Source organism: Erinaceus europaeus, chromosome 1 (assembly GCF_950295315.1).
Source record: "Erinaceus europaeus chromosome 1, mEriEur2.1, whole genome shotgun sequence".
NCBI lineage: Eukaryota > Metazoa > Chordata > Mammalia > Eulipotyphla > Erinaceidae > Erinaceus > Erinaceus europaeus.
In genome coordinates, this window is record NC_080162.1 from 48,778,718 (window position 1) to 48,799,065 (window position 20,348).

At 40.9% G+C, this 20,348-nt stretch overlaps 1 protein-coding gene across 2 annotated transcripts in view; it reads right to left on the minus strand.

Annotated features, from left to right (window-relative positions):
* The window catches only part of ARFGEF2 (ADP ribosylation factor guanine nucleotide exchange factor 2), a 120,138-nt gene that overhangs the window by 45,479 nt on the left and 54,311 nt on the right, over positions 1-20,348 (minus strand). For both annotated transcript variants that reach the window (XM_060185680.1, XM_007526712.3), the window contains exons 13-22: positions 20,100-20,208; positions 18,530-18,713; positions 15,740-15,851; positions 14,555-14,760; positions 12,780-12,864; positions 12,524-12,695; positions 11,788-11,939; positions 8,039-8,167; positions 6,678-6,836; positions 1,339-1,486 (exon numbers count right to left, since the gene is read on the minus strand). In XM_060185680.1, coding sequence (XP_060041663.1) covers positions 1,339-1,486; positions 6,678-6,836; positions 8,039-8,167; positions 11,788-11,939; positions 12,524-12,695; positions 12,780-12,864; positions 14,555-14,760; positions 15,740-15,851; positions 18,530-18,713; positions 20,100-20,208 — 1,456 coding nt within the window. The remainder of the gene's footprint in view (positions 1-1,338; positions 1,487-6,677; positions 6,837-8,038; positions 8,168-11,787; positions 11,940-12,523; positions 12,696-12,779; positions 12,865-14,554; positions 14,761-15,739; positions 15,852-18,529; positions 18,714-20,099; positions 20,209-20,348) is intronic.

Sequence of the window (20,348 nt, forward strand, 5' to 3'; positions counted from 1 at the left end):
ATATTTAGAATTTTAAATTCATGTGTATAAAAAACAAATTAAAATTACTAACAAATTGATAGTAATCCAGAGCTCCGATCACATGTAAAGGCTTAAAGCTACTCAATGAACAGCCTGCTTTCCAAGATTTCACTAGAGTTGTCCTCTCATGCACCCTAAGGAGCAGGAGCTATTACAATTCGTCATTTGCATAGTATCCATGCTTTTAATCACCACACTATCCTATTCCAAGCACTGTACACAGAATCTAAAAGCCACTTCTGCACAATCGGATGGCAATCAGAACTTGAAACCTCCCTCTGCCACTTCCTTGTAGTGTCACTTTATGTCATTTTACCCTCTGCCTCAAAATAGGGGTAACAGTCCCTATCTTATTTGTAGGAAGTATTACATGAGTTAAAATATGTAAACTAAGAGCTTAGAATATGACCTGGCGGGAGTCAGATAGTAGCGCCAGCAGGTTAAGCACACGTGGCACAAAGCACAAGGACCGGCGTAAGGATTCCAGTTTGAGCCCCCTGACCCCCACCTGCAGGGGAGTTGCTTCACAGGTGGTGAAAAGCAGGTCTGCAGGTGTCTATCTTTCTCTCCCCCTCTGTCTTCCCCTCCTCTATTTCTCTCTGTCCTATCTAACAATGACAACATCAATAACAACAATAATAAAAAAAAAAAGAGTATGACCTGGCATGTTTGTTTATTCTGCTCACTACTATTGTTGTCATGTTATCTCACTGACAGGAGTTTCCCAATCTAATATATAACCAAAAAAATAATTCTACTTTCATAAGAATGCCATTTAATACAAACCCTGCCAATGAGATAAGAGATATTAGCTTTTTAGTATAGATTTAAAAAATGTATAAATACATACCCAATCCTCTAATATATGTACTAAATTTGTAGCTTCTCTAAAGCAAGTGGATTTCTCCAATACAGTTTTTATTTATTATTTATTTATTTATTGTTTTGCCTCCAGGGTTATTGCTGGGGCTCAGTGCCTGTACCACGAATCCACTGCTCTTGAAGGCTCCCCCCTTTTGTTGTTTTTCAATACAGTTTTTATGTGTGTGTGTGTGTGTGTGTGTGTGTGTGTGTGTGTGTGTGTGTGTAGAGAAAGAAAAGTAGTGCATCCTACACATTTAGGTAAAACAGGCACTTCATTTCACAGTTAAATCACAATTAAGAGATCTGAAGTAGCACTTTCATTTTTATTAATAAATATCTGTCAATTGGCACACAGGAAGAGATATGCATGACAGTCCTGATGAGACAAGAAGCCTTTCATCTTGGTTAACTTGCAGGTTCACAACAGTCAGCTGTGGGGGTCTGGTGTCTTACCAAGGCCAAGGCCCATGAACTCATCTCCTGCTAATGTATGACTCTTCAGGCTCCCTTCTCTTTCACGCCCAGATCCAGACAGGTATCGGGTCTTCACACCAGTTCCTATGAGCTGAGCAAGTTCCAGCTGGCTGATGCATTTCAAGATCTAACAAACAGAAGGAATAAAGAAATGAGTTCCTGCTTTACAGCCTGAAAAGAGTACTGTAATTATGAAAGTTATTCATTAAATTATTTGAGACACACAGTTTTTCATGGGAGAATAAAGTCTGCAGGTCTTAGAATGGTTCCCCTAAGTCTTGCCTAGACAACTCAACAAGGATGGGTCCTGAAGACAGACCACTCTATGAGAGAGAGAGAGGAGAAAATAAAGGGAGAAAATGAACAGAAGAACAAAAAAAAAAAAAAAAAAAAAAAAAGAAAATGAACAGAAGAAAAGCTATGGAGCATCAACGCACAATGAAAGTTTGAGCTTCAGCCCTTGTGGAACTAAGGAAAATTTTGGTGTTGTGGCGTCTCTCTCTGCCTCGGTCTCTCCCTTTCTATCTGAAGAAGTTGGCGCAGAGCAGTATGAAAAAACAAAATACTATGGAGTTATGTTACACAGATGTCTAGTCTAGTTATACAAATGTGATATGCACTCAGTAACAAAACAACAACAACAAACAATGATTAGAGTGAAGTCCTTTACTGTGCCACTCAGCAAATATACCATGAAGCTGACTTGATGGTATACTCCACCTCGTTTCTACTTATCCTTTCATAGCACATCAGTCTCACTGCTGTTCCTTCAACTTGGCATGCCTGAACCTACCCCAGGATCTTCACATCTTTGTGCCTTGAATGCTCTTCCCACGACTCACTCCTTTTATTTCCATGTCAGACATGTCTCCATCACGGAGACTTTCCTTGACCACCCTGAGCTCATGCCTCCACATTCATAACCACTTCCTGGTTACATATTTAGAGCTCACCACTTTTTGGCATTATTCCTAATGTTTTTAACTTCTATCTTAAGAGCCAACTGAGCATTTACTCTGTCTTGCCTGTTGCAGAATTCATAGTACATCCTGATTTACAGAATGAGAATGTACCCTAGATGGGTGTACAGTTGAAAAAAGGCTGGATCTCCTGGTCCTGAAGGGTTCTTTGGTGGTGGTGGTGGTGGGGCAAAGACCACATATAGACCATCTAATTCTTGGAGCTCACCTGAAGAAACAAATTATTCTCTACTCCTAGATAAAAAATTGGCTGCATAAAACTTACTGCATAGCTTGTATATCAGATATATTATTTTTTTAAAAGAATTTATTTATTTATTTATTTATTTATTTATGAATGAGAAAGACAGAAGAGAGAAAAAGAACCAGACATCACTCTGGTATATGTGTTGCCGGGGATTGAACTCAGGACCCCAAGCTTGAGAGTCCAATGCTCTATCTACTACGCCACCTCCCGGACCACCAGATATATTCTTGTAAAGGAATTTCCATGAAACTTCTGATAAAAGCTGCATTTTTGCCTTCCAGGCTGACCTAACAATCCCACCTAGAGTATAGGACTCCTCACTATACTATTGCTGAGTGGTACTTTTACTGTCAAATATCTTTCTTTTTGGATAGAGACCGCCAGAAATCAAGAGGGATGAGGGAGATAATGAGGGAGAGAGACAGAGACACCTGTAGTCCTGCTTTACCACTCATGACACTTCCCTCCTGCAGGACCGGTCCTTGTGCACTTTAATGTGTACTCAGCTAGGTATGCCACCATCTGGTCCCCTGTCAAGTATCTTTGGTTATAAATTGCCTCATTTAAAAAAAAAATTTAACTTTATTTTTTGCCTCTAGGGTTATTGCTGGGGTTCAGTGGCTGCACCATGAATCCACTGCTCCCGGTGGCCATCTTTTTTCAATTGTTGTTTATGTTGCTGCTGCTGCTGGACAGGACAGAGAGAAATCTGAGAGAGGAGGGGAAAACAGAGAGGGGTAGAGAAAGATAGACACCTGCAGACCTGCTTCATTGCTTGTAAAGCGACTCCCTTGCAGGTGGGGAGCCAGGGATTCGATCTGGGATCCTTGTGCCGGTCCTTGTGTGTGCTTAAGCCAGTGTGCCACTACCGGCCCCATGCCTCCTTTTTAAGGTACTTAATTCTATCAAAGAGAAACACCTTGATTGTCCCATATAACATGATACTAGTAAAGTATGTGTGCTCTGCCTTTCTAGAAGCTGAGGGTAGCTGGAACCTCAAGTATACTAACATTTGTGGCCAAGGACTTACTGGCTGCAGCTTGATTTTTCAGTTCTGAATACCATTTATTTTCCCACATTTCCTGATTATATCTATTTCCTTCTCATTTATAAAAAAATAAAATCTTTCAAAAATCCTTTATTTAAAAAATTTATTATTTATAAAAAGGAAACACTGACTAAACCATAGGATAAGAGGGGTACAACTTCACACAATTCCCACCACCAGAACTCTATATCCCATCCCCTCCCCCGATAGCTTTGTATGTTAACTCTCTTTTCAACCACCAGGTTAAAAATATTTTATTTTAATGAGAGAGAACAGAAAGAGGAGGAGAGAGTGACCAGAGTACTGCTCAGCTCTGGCTTATGCTGGTGCTGGGGCCTGAACCTGGGACCTCATAGCCTCAGGCAAGAAACTCTTTTATATAACCATTATGCTACTTCCTTTGGCCAATAAATCTGAAACAGAGAGAGAGATAGAGAGAGAGGGAGAGGGAGAAGGAGAGGGAGATGGAAAAGGAGAGGGAGAAGGAGAGGGAGAGAGAAAGAGAGAGAGAGAGGAAGGGAGAGAACACAGCTCAAACAACAACTAGACCCTGGCCCCCAGCATACAGACATACCTTCCCAACTCTCTTATTTTCCAATATGGATCACCCCATAGAGGGGTGACAGGAAAAGGAAAAAGTGTGATGAGAATGATGATAATGAGAATGATATGACAGTAGTAAATATATCTTCTGAATTACTACTTGCTAAATACAGTTCTAAGCTTGTCCTTCATATTAACTTCTTTAAAATTTTTAAATTTTATTTATTATGCAGAGACAGGGAAATTTAGAGGGGAAGGATAGGCAGAAAGGGAGAGACAAAGAGAAACATCTGCAGCATGACTTCATTGCTTGGGAAGCTTTCCCACCACTGCAGGCAAGGAGTCAGGGTTTGAACCTATCTCCCTGTGCAAGGTAGCATGCACACTCAACCAGGTGCTCCACACCTGACCCCCATATTTACTCCTTTCATCTCACAATACACAATGAAATCTCAACAGAGGCGAAAGATTAAGCAGCCCGCCATGCCATGCAGGCAGGAAGAAATGGATACCCAGACGGGCCTCTGGCAGTCTGGCTCCAGGTCTTTCCCTGAGGTAGTATATGGCATCTGTGGGCAAAGCAGGCCAACAGCAACCTTCCTTCTGTATCAACATTCCCTACTGGCCTCGATACTTTTCTCTTTCCTGATTTCCCCTCTAAAACAAAAGCAATGCATTCAGATGATAGGAAAAGTAGAAAATACGAATTAAGAAAATAAACAGCATCCATAAGTCTGCCACTCAGGATATTAGCATTTATGTTTTTATCCTTTGAAACTTCATACACTGTGTGTGTTGAGCACAAGAATAATGCTTCATGTTTTATAATTTCTACTTAATATTCCATGGCCATCTTGCTATAATATTAAACTAGTCTTGTGGTTCAGGAGGTGGTGCAGCGGATAAAGCATTAGACTCTCAAGGATGAGGTCCTGAATTCAATCCCCGGCAGCACATGTACCAGAATGATGTCTGGTTCTTTCTCTCTCTCCTATCCCTCTCATAAATAAATAAATAAATAAATAAAATATCTAAAAAATATTAGTCTTTAATAACATCTGTATCTTTTTTCTCTTTTAATCCATAAGTTCCACCCTCCATCTATTATTTTTCTGGCAAATTATTTGTTGAAAGAGTGGTCATTACACAGAGGGTGTACCATATCCTAGAGGGCAACCCTTCATTGTTGGGACATCTGGTTCATTTCATATATATATTTAAATTGATGAGAGGGGTAAGAGAAGAGAAAGAGAGAGAGCGAGCGAGCGAGAGAGAGAAAAAACAAACAAACCAAACATTACTCTGATACATGTGCTGCTGGAGATTGGACTCAGGACCTTATGTTTGAGAGTTCAGCACCTTATCCACTGTGCCATCTCCCAGACCATAGTCATTCCTTCCTTCTTTCCTTCCTTCCTTCCTTCCTTTTTTTTTTTTTTTTAAATTGGTGGGGCTTGGTGCCTGCACCATGAATCCACTGCTCCTGGAGACTATTTTTTCCCCTTCTGTTGCCCTTGTTGTTTTTTATTGTTGTTGTGGTTGTTATTATTGTTGTTGTTACTGATGTCATTGTTGGCTAGGACAGAGAGAAATTAAGAGACGAGGGGAAGACAGAGAGGGGGAGAGAAAGATAGACACCTGCAAACCTGCTTTACCGCTTGTGAAGTGACCCCCTGCAGGTGGGGAACTGGGGGCTTGAACCTGGATCCTTACACTGGTCCCTGTGCTTTGCGCCATGTGTGCTTAACCCGCTTTGCTACCTACCGCTCAGCCCCACCACAGTCATTTCTAATACAGTCTTTTCCCTGTAACAACTAGATTTGTGAATGACCTTTCAAATACATATTTGTATGCATACCTAATTACTTCTTTAGGTATTGTTTGGTTAAACAAAGATGTACACTCACCGGATGTCTCCCTTACTGACTCATTGTAAATGTTGATCATTTATTTTTAGATACAATTAGAAAAAGCAGACTTCAGGATTATTTTAAACTTAAAGCATTGACTAGATGTAGGGTAGATAGCATAATGGTTATGCAAATGGACTCTCATGCCTGAAGCTCCAAAGTCCCAGGTTCAATGTCTTGCACTGCCATAAACCAGAGCTGAAAAGTGCTCTGGTATCAATCAATAAACAAACAAACAATAAAAACACTGACTACCGGAGCTAGCAAAAGGTGCATAAGGACTTGGAGAAAGTGGAGCTAACATGGGAAGAAGTTTGATTCCACCGAAGTGCACTCTACATAGGCACTGGCCAAAGGGTGTTGGAGTAGTTTATTAGGCAGCACATCAGAGTGCATTTCACCTATTACAGTCCCAAAGAGCCCGGTTTTCTGATATAGGAAGTATCTGTTGGTAAGAAAAAACTGACAGCTGAAAGTCAGGCTTGACTTCATAGAGCTGACCAAAGAGAGACTGACAATGAGTGAAAGGAATGTCAGGAGTTATTCTACTTTTAAAAAGACAGTTATCAAGCCTTCAGAGAGACACATACCTCATGCCAGGAATTCCCTAGGTAGTTGCCGTCAGTGTGAGCCACAGTAATAAGTGTCTTTATGGTGTCAATGTTTTTCTGCTTCATTTCTGTGATGCTGGAGCTGGCTGTCAGCAGGGAAAAGCGAGCAAGAGCTTGAACATAGGCATCTCGTTCCAGCTATAATGGAAAAAAGAACACTGAAATTCCACCTTTACTGTAACAGTTCTCACATCTATGGGACTGAGGTATTGGGCCTCTCTGATAATTGCCATATACACACCAACAGGCCTTATGCACATCAACACACCAGTTATTCCAGAGTGGTTTACCACTATCAGGACATTCTCTGAGGCTCCATACATACCTTATGCTTAAGAACTGGCTTCCTGGGGCCAGGCAGTGGGGCACCTGATAGTGTACATGCTACCTACCATGGACAAGGACTTGTGTTCAAGGCCCTGGGCCCCACCTGCAGGATGTAAGCTTCATGAATGGTGACACAGTGCTATGGGTGTCTCTCTTTCTTTCTGCCTATCTCCCTCTTCCCTTTCAACTTCTGTCACTACAAAAAATAAATAAGTCTTAAAACAAACAAACAAACAAACAAAAAACTGGCTTTCCTCTTTCCAGCTGCCTTCAAATTTATGTTCCATCTCCTCTGGAGGTATAGGGGAGTAATGTGTTGAGTTCCAAGACAGTCATATATTCTAATATCTTTAGCAATCTTAAATAGTAGGTATATTGTCCCAAGTTAAGGAATAAGGAAATTCAAGTAGTGTCTTAAAGATACATGCAATGTATACAAGCAGTGAAGCAGTGTTGCAGGTCTCTTTGTATTGCCCTATCCTTCCCTCAATTTCTCTGCTTTTATCCTAAATAAATGGAAGCAGAAGTAGAGTTTTCAAAATAAATGGGTGTAAATTCTTATTGACTTAGTCATGGCATACGACTGAGAAGCTCCTGAAATAACCATGTTTGTGTATTGCTTTAACTGATGAATTTTTCAAGAAGCAAAATGCTTACAGATGTTCATTTTACACTGAATAGTTTCCTCCAAAGAAGAATCTTTTCTCTTTCTTTCTCTCTCTTAAAACTTCATTTATTTTATTTGATAGAACAGAGAGAAACTGAGATGGTGGGAGAGTTAGAGGGGAAGAGATAGACAGAGATACTATAGCACTGCTTCAGCACTTGTGAATCATTCCTCCCTGGAGGTAGGGGGAGGGGGCTAAAAGCAGGTTCCTTGTGCATGGTAATATGTGCACTTTACCAGGTGCACCACCACCTGGCTCTGACATATCTGGTAACTTCTAAGTCCTGCAAAATCTAAAAGAATACAGTCCACTGGCAGGTTGAGAACTTTGTTCACTTATACCTACCTGCATTCCAAAGATGCAGGCAATCCGAATGGCACATCGAATGCCTTCCAAACACAGGGAAGCCACTTCAGTGTCATCACAGTTTTGCAGTCCAATGCTGTAGGCTGCCAACAGCGGTGTCCATACCAGCTACCAAGGAAGAAAGGCTTTAATAGTCTCTAGAATTTCAGCATGGAAAGGATACTTAGAGGCTATATTATTGGTCAGGAGCACAACCAGAATGTAGGGTTGTGTGCGTGTTTAAAGATTTATTTTGAAAGAAAATGAGAACCAGAACATTATTCTGGCATATGCAGTGTCAGGGACTAAAGCCAGGACCTCACATATGCAAGCCCTGTATTCTATCATTGAGCCATGTACCAGGCTGCTCATTGCTATTTTTATCTTAATTGATTTCATTCATAACATAAAAAATATTCTGCTACACTGTGGTCAAAGCCATTGCTATAGATCCATTATTTGTTAAATGTACAGTCAAAAAGCAAAGATAGTAAATATATGGCTAGTGTGCTACTACCTCCATTTGTGCCCATGGTAAATATTATTGAGCAATCACAGGTCCCATTCACTGCTGAGTTCGCTTGGGGCTTGAGAATCTTTTTTTTTTTTTAATTTTTAAAAATATTTATTTATTTATTCCCTTTTGTTGCCCTTGTTGTTTTTTCTTTTTTTCAATATTTATTTATTTATTTATTATTAGATAGAGACTGAGAGAAACTGAGAGGGACGGTGGAGACAGAGAGGGAGAGAGACAGAGAGACACCTTCAGCCCTGCTTCACTACTCTTGAAGCTTTCCCCCTGCAGGTGGGGACCAGGGGTTTGAACCTGGGTCCTTATGCACTCTAATGTGTGCACTTAACCAGGTTTGCCACCATCTGGCTCCCCTTGTTGTTTTTTCTATTGTTGTAGTTATTACTGTTGTTGTTATTGATGTTGTCGTTTTTAGACAGGACAGAGAGAAATGGAGAGAGGGGAAGACAGAGGGGGAGAGAAAGACAGACACCTGCAGACCTGCTTCACCACCTGTGAAGTAACTCCCCTGCAGGTGGGGAGCCGGGGGCCTGGGATTCTTATGCTGGTCCTTGTGCTTTGCACCACCTGCACTTAACCTGCTGTGCTACCGCCCAACTCATTTATGAATCTTTTTTACATAGTGCATCATGCAGCCATTATTGACCGGAGGTTGACAGGCAAACTAAGCCTGAGAAGTAGCTTATGTTCTATGAAGTTAATTTATTGTAAATATCCTAATTGAAATTATAGTCTTTATTTCTCCAGGTTCCTTGTGAATCCTCTGCAAATAAAAAAGCTAATGGAACTCTAGAATTGACCAACTAATAGGGTTCAATTACTATAAAAACATCTCAAGGAGAAAATGAATCTTACTTATGTAGAACATGTATTTAAAATATTTTTAATATTTTTATTTCACAAGGGAGATATAGAGAGAGAAGGAGAAGGAGAGGGTGAAGGAGAGATGGACGTACCAGAGCACTACTCAGTTTTGGTTTATGGTGGAGTGGGGAATTGAACTTGGGACTTTTGAGCTCAGGCATGAAAGTCTTTTTACTGTCTCCTCTGTCTTGAACATATATCTTTTTCAGACATCTGAAAAATAGAACTCAGGGTGGTCTAGGAAATAGCATAGTGGATAAAGCATTGGACTCTCAAGCATGATGTCTTGAATTTGATCCCCACCAGCACACATGACAGAGTGATACTCTAGATCACACTGAAAAGACAATAAAATGGCCTCTCTCTCATATATATATATATATATATATATATATAATATATATGTATTATATATGTGTATATAGATATATAATTAGATAGAGACAGAGAGAAATTGAGAAAAAAGGGGAAGACAGAGAGGAAGAGAGACAGAGCGACACCTGCAGCCCTGCTTCATCACTTGTGAAGCTTTCCCCCTGCAGGTGGGGCTTAGGGGCTTGAATCTGGATCCCTGTGCAATGTAATGGGAGCACTTAACAAGGTGTACCACTGCCTGGCACCCTAAAATGGCCTCTTTTACCAGAATAGTGGTTAATCCCTTTAGTACCTCTGCAGTCCTTATAGCAATCCTTTGACCACACTTTACAGATGTTGAGCAGAAAAGAATGATATGACCAATTACAATATTTAACAGCGAAAATATTTATCTTTTTTTTTTTTGATAGTTTAGGTGCACTTTATTAGTTACTTTCAGAACACTTCCTCAGGAAAAAAAAAAAAAAAGCTAAGCTACAAACCAATGCCGTGACAAGATATTGAGAACCCTTTCCACTTCCCCAAGAGAAACTACCTCTGCTCCCCAGGGCCCCAAGCTATGCCAACTGCTGCACTTCTTGAGGGTGGTGGGGCTTGCTGCTTTTACCCTCCCTCCCCCAACCAAGCCTGAAAAGGTAAAACTCATTACTATCTAGCAAAACCTGCTCATTGGCCCCACCCCCTACAAAGTGATCTTGGACACTGGAGGTTTCGGTAAAAACTGTAGGGATTCAGTAGAAGTTCTGAGTACCGGAAGACCACATCCATAGGGTAGTCCACGAAGAGTAGTTCATGCTCCAAGTCAGCACACTGTAGGAATGCCGGTGGTTCTAGCACCACTTCACTCCTGGAGGTTGGCAGTGAGGTAGAGCTTGGGGCCTTAGCTGGAAGCTGATGCAGGTAGATGCAGTCAGATTTCAATGGGCAGCATCTACTCCCCTGCACAAAGAACAGGCATGGGATCTGGCTGGTCCAAGCCTTGAGGCTCTGGATGAGTTGCTTCTTTTCAGCCCCTTCACTTATCCAGAATTGGCAGGGGATAATGTAGCTGGAATGGACATGGCACTGGGAACAGGCTTTGATGACATCCCACGGGATGTCCTGTCGCCTCTTCCGCCAGCTGCGCAGGCAGCCCAGGCAGTGGGCATGGGTGCAGTTGGGCAGGATGCCAAACACACGTTGATCCCTGGGCTTGTCCCACACCTTGCCCATGAAGATGCCACACATGGTGTCCCGAATGTCCTGTTCCCTCTGCTGCTTCTCTCGGTTGAGCTTCTGAAGTGGGGCCACGAGTTCCAGGCAGTATCTGACTTGGGTCGAGAGTCCAAGAAGGCGCTGTAGTTGCTGTCAGCAGATGGTAATGACAGGGACTTCCAGGACCTGCCATCAACCTTCTGGGCCTGGCTGACCAATCTCTCTCATCCAGGCTGCTCTCTGCCCCAGTGGGCTCCAGCCCAGCTCTGACCCACGGCCACAGAGGGCAGGTAGGTGGGCTCAGAGCCCCTGCGGCTCAGTTCCACCCAAGACTCTGGCAGGGTGATCTGTGGCTCTGAATGGCAGGGACCCCACTCCAAGTGACTGGGGGACTGCACGTGCTGATAGCTGTGAAGGTCACCATGGAAACAGAAGCCTCGATGGAAATATTTGCACACCTGGGACATCTTCCTACATGGCTGCTGGAAGCCTTGGCTGGTCTGCCCACCATGGTGGTCACCACCATTGCCACCCTGCCCAGCAGGGTCTATCCCAGCTGCAGCCCCTCATGAAACAAAAATATTTATCTTGTTCTAAACAATTCTGTTAGTCTGATTCCTTCCTTCTCCCCTTCAGCATAAAAAGAGACAAAAAGGACCTTTTCTACTGAGGTCTTACTTTAGGCGCTATTCTGAAAGAAGCATATACACTTGATCTTTCCTCTCATCAATTTTTTCACCATTATAAACTCTAATGCCTTGTTTTAACTTCTCAGGATACATACTTTGAACATTGGCCGCACGTGATCCAAGTGAGTGGCACTTGTAAATGGGGCTTTGGCATGGCTCACAGCCTCCATCAGAGCTTTGGCTGTTTTAGCCATTTGCTCCATCTCCAAGTTGTAGAGTAATCGTCGCTGCTTTTCACTAGCCACATCTAGCAAAGAAATAAAGAGCATAATCACATTGAGCACTCAGTGCTTGCTTGTTTCTAGGCACTATTTCAAAAAAACTCACAATGATTATATCATAAATCCTCCCAGTTACCTCAAGTCTGTTATGAGTTTTCATCACTTAAATAGTGGGGAAAATGAGGCACAGAGGTCAATTAACTTGTTCAAGGTCACAGAGCTAATAAGGAACAGAACCTGAACCCAAGTACTGTCTCTAAAGTCTGTTCTCCAAACCACACTAGCCTGCTGTTACCTCAAACAAATTGATAGTGTCACAGGGATTTTAACTAACAGAATTCTAATCAACCACCACTGGCATTAAAGCAAAAATTTACAGAATACTTTTGGGAATTAATTTAGCTCTCAGATTACTTATTTTAGATGCCCTCTTGTGCCTCATCATAAATCTAGTAAAGAAGGTGATATTGTGAAAGAACCAACATAATCATAATAGTTCATTCAATCACATTTCCTATTCAGATATTATTCAAATTAATTATCATGAGGAATTTAATAATGCATTCGGGAAAACTGGAATTAAAAGAAGTAATTTGTCATTAGACCTTACTCTGCTTAGTAGATTTGGTTGCAATTGTATGCTCTTTTGTTTCTTTCATTGCAATTTTCTTGCCTTCTATCTCTTCATAGATGCTTGAGAGATATTCTTCTGGCAGGTCTTTACTGTCATTAATACCACGATTCATCTTGATATATTGCTCTTTTGTCATTTTATTTTTTACCTAAAATAAAAAAAAATTAGCCAACATCCAGTGGTTTAAGCCACTTATTTAACTACAGCATATATAAATTATTATAGTATTTACCTGAGGGCTATGCAAGTCTGTAGTTAGCATAATGATTGAATATGCCAGGACATATGCAGTGTCAGCACTAGCGAACAGAGTTTGCCTAGAAGAAATTATTTCAGGTGTGAGAAGAGGTTGGGTATGTGTGTGTGTGTGGGGGAGTCATCAGGCAGTGGCACACTGGGCTAAACACATATAGTACAAAGTGCAAGGATCCTGGTTCAAGTCCCCAGCTCCCCACCTGCAAGGTGGGGGGGGGGGTCACTTCACAAGTGGTGAAACAGGTCTGCAGGTATCTATCTTTCTCTCTCCCTGTCTTCCCCTCCTCTCTCAGTTTCTCTCTGTCCTATTCAATAAAATGGAAAAAATGGCCACCAGAAGCAGTGGATTTGTAGTCCAGGCACTGAACTCAGTGATAATCCTGGAGGCAAAAAAGATTTTAAAAAAATGATTAAAGGAAAAAAAAAAAAAGAGAGAGAGAGAGAGAGAAGAAGCTGTGGGTAAATGCTAATGGAGACACATTTCACCAAGAGTGATCCATAAGAGCAACCTAGTTAAGAATTTTCACTACAATGAATGATGATCAATGATCCAGAGTGTACAAAAATCTAATTGAGAGTATCTGTCACATTTTAGATCTGAGTAAAGTGTCCAGTAAAAAAAAAACATTGTTTTTCCTGCCATTATTTTCTCACTAGGGGCTCATACTTGTATGAGTCACTATTCCAGGGTTTTTGTTTGTTTGTTTGTTTTGTTTTTTGATAGAGGGTGAGAGAAGGAAAGAAAGGTAAGGAGAGGGAGACACAGAGAGAAGACACATCACTGTACTGCTCCACTGCCCGCCCCCCATATAGGTGTTGCTATGTGGTTGCTGGGGACTTGAAATGGGTCTTCACTTAAGGTAAAGTGTGCATTATATGAGGAAATTATCTCAAAGTCCCTCAAGTAAAATCTAAATGCAATCCTAAGGGTGCATTCAGGGCCAGGGGTTAGAGTGAAACTAAGTGTGGTACTCAGAATATAAAATGCAAGGAGACCCTCACTTTTAGTGATGACCCCCAAGTCTGCATCCTAAGTGTCTCCCTCCATCACTTTGGCCCATCCCTGAGAATACCTACTTTGTGCTAGGCACTGGTAGAAAAAAGCTGAAACTGATACCGATCTATTAACTACTTATCTATTACAATATCTAACAGTGAAAATAATTATCTTGTTCAAAGTCATTCTGAAAAAAAAATTTTTTTGGCCTTAAGCAAGAAAAGACAGACAAAAAGCCTATGGATAGATGGAAACCAGGGCTTGAACCAGGGTCTTTTTGTGCATGGTGACATGTGCACTTAACTAGGTAAGCCACTGCATGGACCTGTTATCAATTCTTATAAGAGATAATTTTAGGGGTTAGGCAGTGGCACACCTGGGTGAATGCACACATTACAGTGTGCAAGGACTTGGGTTCAAGCCCCCAGTCCCCACCTGTAGGGGAAAGCTTCATAAGTGGTGAAGCAGTGCTGTAGGTGTCTCTCTGTCTCTCTCTTTCCCTATCTACCCCTCCTCTCAATTTCTAACTGTCTTTATCCAATAATAATAATAATAATAATAAAAAGAATCAGCTTTAACCAAGGTGTTAAAAAAAAGAGATAATCCTTTAGCACAATGTCAGGCACATAGTGAATAGAAACTTTTAATTACTGGTACAAACTCAAGAAGATTAAACTTAACCCCCAGTCAAACTAAGATTAGTATCTGCAGAAGGCAAAATGATGATGTGGTAAGGATTTAAACATGACACTCACCCCTGGTTACATTCTATATATCTTGCAGCAAACTTCTCCATTAACCGATCAATCTTCTGGGCTTCCCCAGGCAGGCGGAAACCTTCTAGAAATGTCCGCAGTGCTGAGACAAACTCCTTTTCACAGAAGTCAAGTTGGTCCACGTAGGCATACATTACCTCCTTGTTGAATCGTATGCTCTCTCCCAGAAAATCACCTACCTGGGTCTAAAACAGATATACTTACATGCAGAATTATCAAGTTTGAACCTACAGAAAAAAACACTTCATTCAAAGAAGGGAGGCTGAATGTCCCGGCTCTGAATACCCAGAGAAGGCCAGATAGCTAGAAAAGCTAGGTTATTCCCTGAGCCTACTCAGCCACCCATCCACTGCAGTTTCAGTCCACCCTGCCATAGATGAAGAAGAGGAGGAGGCACAGGTAGCTTAAAAATGGAGGCATGATGGGGCACATTCAGGAGGGCAGTTAGCTGTAGATGGTCAGCCAAAAGAGAGGCATGTCTAGCACTAACACCATTTTACCAAATATACAACCACACATTAGAAGGCTAATTTATTTTCTCTTTTTAAAATTTTTATTTATTCATTAGATACAGAGAGAAACTAAGAAGGAAGGGGGAGACAGAGAGGGAGAGAGAGAGAAAGACAGAGAGATACCTGCAGACCTGCTGTGAAGTGGTGACACTTGTGAAACTTTCCCCCTGCAGGTGGGGACCAGAGGCTTGAACCTGGGTCCTTGCACACTATAATGTGTGTGCTTAACCAGGTGTGCCACCATCTGGCCTCCCTAATTTATTCTCTTCAAAGAGGTTTGTGCAATGCAGATCAGAGGGATAAGTAAGACTGCTATGAGCAGAAGACTGAACAATTATTTTCAGTTATTTTCATTATTTTTAGAATCAGCCATACTTTAGGTTAAAGCTGGTAAGGATGGGGCAAAGCGACGGTCTATCTGGCAGAGTGCACACATCACAGTGCACAAGGACTCAGATTCAAACCCCCCAGTTCCCACCTGCATCAGAAACTTCACAAGCAGTGAAGCTATAGGTCTCTCTCTTTTCTACTCTATATTCCCTTATCTCTTAATTTCTCTCTACCTCTTTCCAAAATGAATGAGTAAAAAATAAGAAAATCTGGATAGATCTCTGAATCACCTGACATACAGTTGCCCAATTCCCAATCTTACAGAATCAAGGCGTTCCTCCTGGTGCAGGAACTGGGCAATGTCTTCAATTGATGCTCCCAGCATGCCTTGTTCTTGGAGAAACTGGATCCCTCTCTTGGGTTTCTTGTTGAACCTGTTTCAAGAAGAGATGCAATATCTGACACTTCAAATCTGGAGACAGAAAATGCTAGCATTTGAGATAAATTACAGTAACATCATGAACAACCTATCACTGCTATAAACAGTGACTTTATATCATTTTAGTTAAGAAAAGCCCATGTGTCCTAGTTGCTTTTCTGAGTTTCACTTTTAATTCTATCCTAGCTAGAGCAGAGCTTACTATCTGTCACAAAATATCCTTATTCTGCTACTACCTTAATAAAATTACAATATCCCTGCTCCCTTAAATAAAGTATAGCCATGGAACAAAGTTTTGGCCAGTGATGGATATGTAGAAATCTGTGAGCATTTCTAGGGATCTTTACACAAAGGTACTTGACAGGGAGGTATATTCTTTTTGTATTTTCCCTTCTTCCGCAGAATTTGTGATGGTAGTATTCCAGTAGTCATCCTCTTCTCTCCTCAGCCCTCCCCTGCCCCAGCACTGTTCAGTTCTGACTGATGGTGGTAAGGGGGATCGATCTAGTAGTCATTTTAAACCACAAGGCAACACTGAAGATGAAAGTCATGATAAGGTTGATGAAACAGAAATATTAAGTGAACCGGTATCTCAGATGACCATAGGGAGGTCACAATCCTAGATTGTCCACTTAGGGATTTCCTCTAACAGTTTTTAGTCATTTCTAATTTCCTTTTAAAAATAAGAAACCTAAGGTACAGATTCAATTTGTGATTTACGGGTTCTTGTTCTGGAGGCTAATATTCATATATGTACATGAGTTGTGGCAAAGGCTGTCAGGAAAGAAAATGAACAGGGTACAAGGTCAGAAAAAACTGTGGATCTGTTTATCTGTTTAGATAGTGTGACTTCAGAAAGACTCTTTGAATAAGAGAGGCTCTGACAAGCTTGAAGGCTGACAAAAGATATAGGAATGCTACAAGCAGTTGAGGCATGTCACTTTTTATTACTGAGGTGTTCAACGGACCAGAATGTATCATGTGACTCAGTGATAAGTAGTGAGGGAAGCCAGAAGACTTTATCAGGCTGTAGTAAGAAAAAGGGAAAATTGTAACCATTTTTTAAAAAGGATTTTATTTATTTTTAATTTATTCATTTTTTTTTTAAATTAGAGAGAGATACAGAGACCAGAGCACTGATCAGCTTTGGCTTAAGGTGGTGCTGGGGATTGAATATGGGACTTTAGAGCCTCATGCATGAAAGTCTCTTGCATACCTATTATGCTGTCTCCCTAGCCCAGGAATTTATTTATTTATGCTGAATGCTCTACCACTGAGCTTTACCCTCTATTTACTTATGTATTAACCAGAGAAAGAGCAAGAATAAGAACAGCACTCTGGAATATATGGTGCTGGGGACTGAATTTGTACCCTCCTGAATATAAACTTTATGTGACGCCTCTCTGGTGGCAAATCTATGATTGTAGGCAAAGGATGATAAGACATGATTTAATTTTTAAAAGATGACTTTAATTGCTGCAGGGAAAATATACTGTGGGCATATAGGGATGGTGAGAATAGACATGAGCTTATTTAATTAATGAATGAGGTTAAAACTTCAACTTTAAAGAAAGTGAATTTACTAAGTTGTTCAAAAGTTAGATAGAGGGGGTCAGGTGGTAGTGCAGCGGGTTAAGCGCACGTGGCGCAAAGTGCAGGGACTGGCGTAAGAATCCTGGTTTGAGCCCTCGGCTCCCCACCTGCAGGGGAGTTGCTTCACAGGTGGTGAAGCAGGTCTGCAGGTGTCTATCTTTCTCTCCCCCTCTCTGTCTTCCCCTCCTCTCTCCATTTCTCTCTGTCCTATCCAACAACGAACGACATCAACAACAACAATAATAACCACAACAAGACTACAGCAACAAGTGCAACAAAAGGGAGGGGAAAAAAAAAAAAGGCCTCCAGGAGCAGTGCAGGCACATGGTGCAGGCACTGAGCCCCAGCAATAACCCTGGAGGCAAAAAAAAAAGTTAGATAGAATATGAGCTTGTGTACATCTATGTTTGTGAGTATAAAAGACTAGGTATATAGTATGATTTAATAATGACAGTGTGGTTATGTGGGAGAATCTTCTTTTTTTAAGATTTAGTGCTAATGTATTATGATGGTGGCAAATTACTTTCAAACTGTTCAGAAAAAATAAACATATAAAACTAATGTGGTGGGTGGGGGTAGATTGCATAATGGTTAAGCAAAGAGACTCTCATACTTGGGGCTCCGAAGTCACAGGTTCAATCTCTGCACCACCATAAACCTGGTGGTAGTCTAGTAAATAAGATAAATAATAATAAAAATAAAGATAATATGGAAAACTCTAGTCTTGTATATTCAGTATAATAAACATCTTAATAATACACAAATAGAAAGTCATTCTGTGCAGGTAGTAATATTATGAATAAATTATATATTCTTCATATTTTTGTTATTTTCTAAATTGGTATAACATTTTTTTATTAAACCAAAACCAAAACACCCACAAAAGAAAACCCAGAATTAACCCGAGTAAACACTTAAATCCTTCTCCCAGTCACTCTCTCATAATCAGCCTCACTCAAGTGGGCTCAGCTGCCACTTCTAACAGGCATTTCCCCATGGTGAATCAGTTTCAGATTTCCAGAGAAAACTGACTTTAGCAGAAGCCCCAAAAGACTCGGCTAGAGTGACAGCCATGCTTACAGCTCAATGCCATGTTCAATGATTTCTTTTTGTTGCTTGATGACCTCAAACTGCTCTGGATCATCCTGGATGGTCGTCTGGGTCCCCAAAGACACAGTGGACTCCATGGATGTCACACTGCTCCGTCTTGCCATGTCAAGGCCTTTCCCATCCCCCATTTCTTGATCTGAGGGCCTCTCCTGACCTGCAATGACATAAAAGCAAAGGAAAATCAAATAAGCAGACGGGACACAGACCTCTGTAGCCACGACACTGAAACTCCCACCTCGTTAACAATTTGTAGCATAAACATAGTAAGTATGAAACCTTAATAGCACTTATATACCTTAGTATAAAACTTACTTTGTGGAACTTGATAAGCTAATCCTAAAACTAACATGAAAGAACAGAAGTGCAAGGACCAAGAGGTAGTTCACCCATTAGACTGTGTCACATTGTATTCAAAGATCTGAGTTCAAATCTCAGCACCACATGGGAGCATCAAGGATAGCATAGGTGAACTCCATGAGGGGCAGTGTAGTGCTGTGGTGTGTGGTATTGCCCCCACTCTCCAGTGTTTCCTTTCTCTCTTTTTTCTCTCTCTCTTTTCCATAAAAAATTGTCCTGAAGAAGTCATTGAGTAATGGAATTGCATATGTTTGAAAAAAAAAAAAAGAACAAAAGAAAAAAGTCAAAAAAATATTTTTAAATATTTTATTTATTTATTATTGGATAGAGACAGAGAGAAATTGAGAGGGGTGGGGCAGATAAAGAGGAAGACAGACAGATAGACACCTGCGGGTCTGCTTCACCATTTGTGAGATTTTCCCCGTGCAGGTGGGGACCAGCAGCTTGAACCTAGGACCTTGCGCACTGTAATGTGTGCACTTAACCAGGTGCACCACTACCTGGCCCCCTAGTCAAAATATTTTTGAAGAATAATTAATAGGAGAGCCTGCCCTGACAGGTATTCAAGAATCACTATAGAACTCTAGCAATTTGGAAAACATGGTACTGGTGCAAGAACAGACAAACCAGTAGAAAAGAACAGAGAATTTACATAGATTTATTCGAATCTGGTATACCATAAAGGTGGTACTTTAAACAAGTGAGAAAAGGGACTATTAAAAATATGTTGAAAAATTGCCTTCTCACTTAGATAAATGAGGTAGGTACATAATCCACATTATTCTCAAAACATTCTAGAAGAATCAAAAAGTAAAAATTCTGTGGCTGAGGAACTATCTCAACTGGTACAACATAAGCCTTTCATGTCTAAGGTTCCCAGGTCCATCCCTAGCACAACATGAACCACAGTGCTGCTCTGTTTTGCTTCTCTTCATCATGTGGGACTCTCTAGCTCTCATAGATAATAAGTAAAATAAATATTAAAAACAAACCAGAATCTTTAAAATGCTACAGGTACCTGCCACCTACCACCACTACCACCCCAAAGCTAAAAAAAAAATAAAAAATACTACATGTATTAAGAAAACATATTAAGAAAAAAGTGTTTTGCTGATTCTAAGACATCAAGACAACTTTCTCCCACATCTCCTGAATGAGGTGATGGTGGCAATAATACTCTCACCGAGGCTGGTTTGATGGTTTGGATTCACATATAGGTCTTTGCTCCATTCCACCATGCACTTGAGAATGGACACAAGGCACTCCAGACCTTTCTTCCTCAGGCTGAGTTCCTAGAGGACAAAAGAGACATGACACAGAGACTAAGCAGATAAGCTAAGTAGGAACAACTTCTAGGCTCTTAATATTGTGAAGATAAAAGATGATCTGGGGGGCTGGGTGGCAGCACACCCAATTAATCGCACAAAGATAA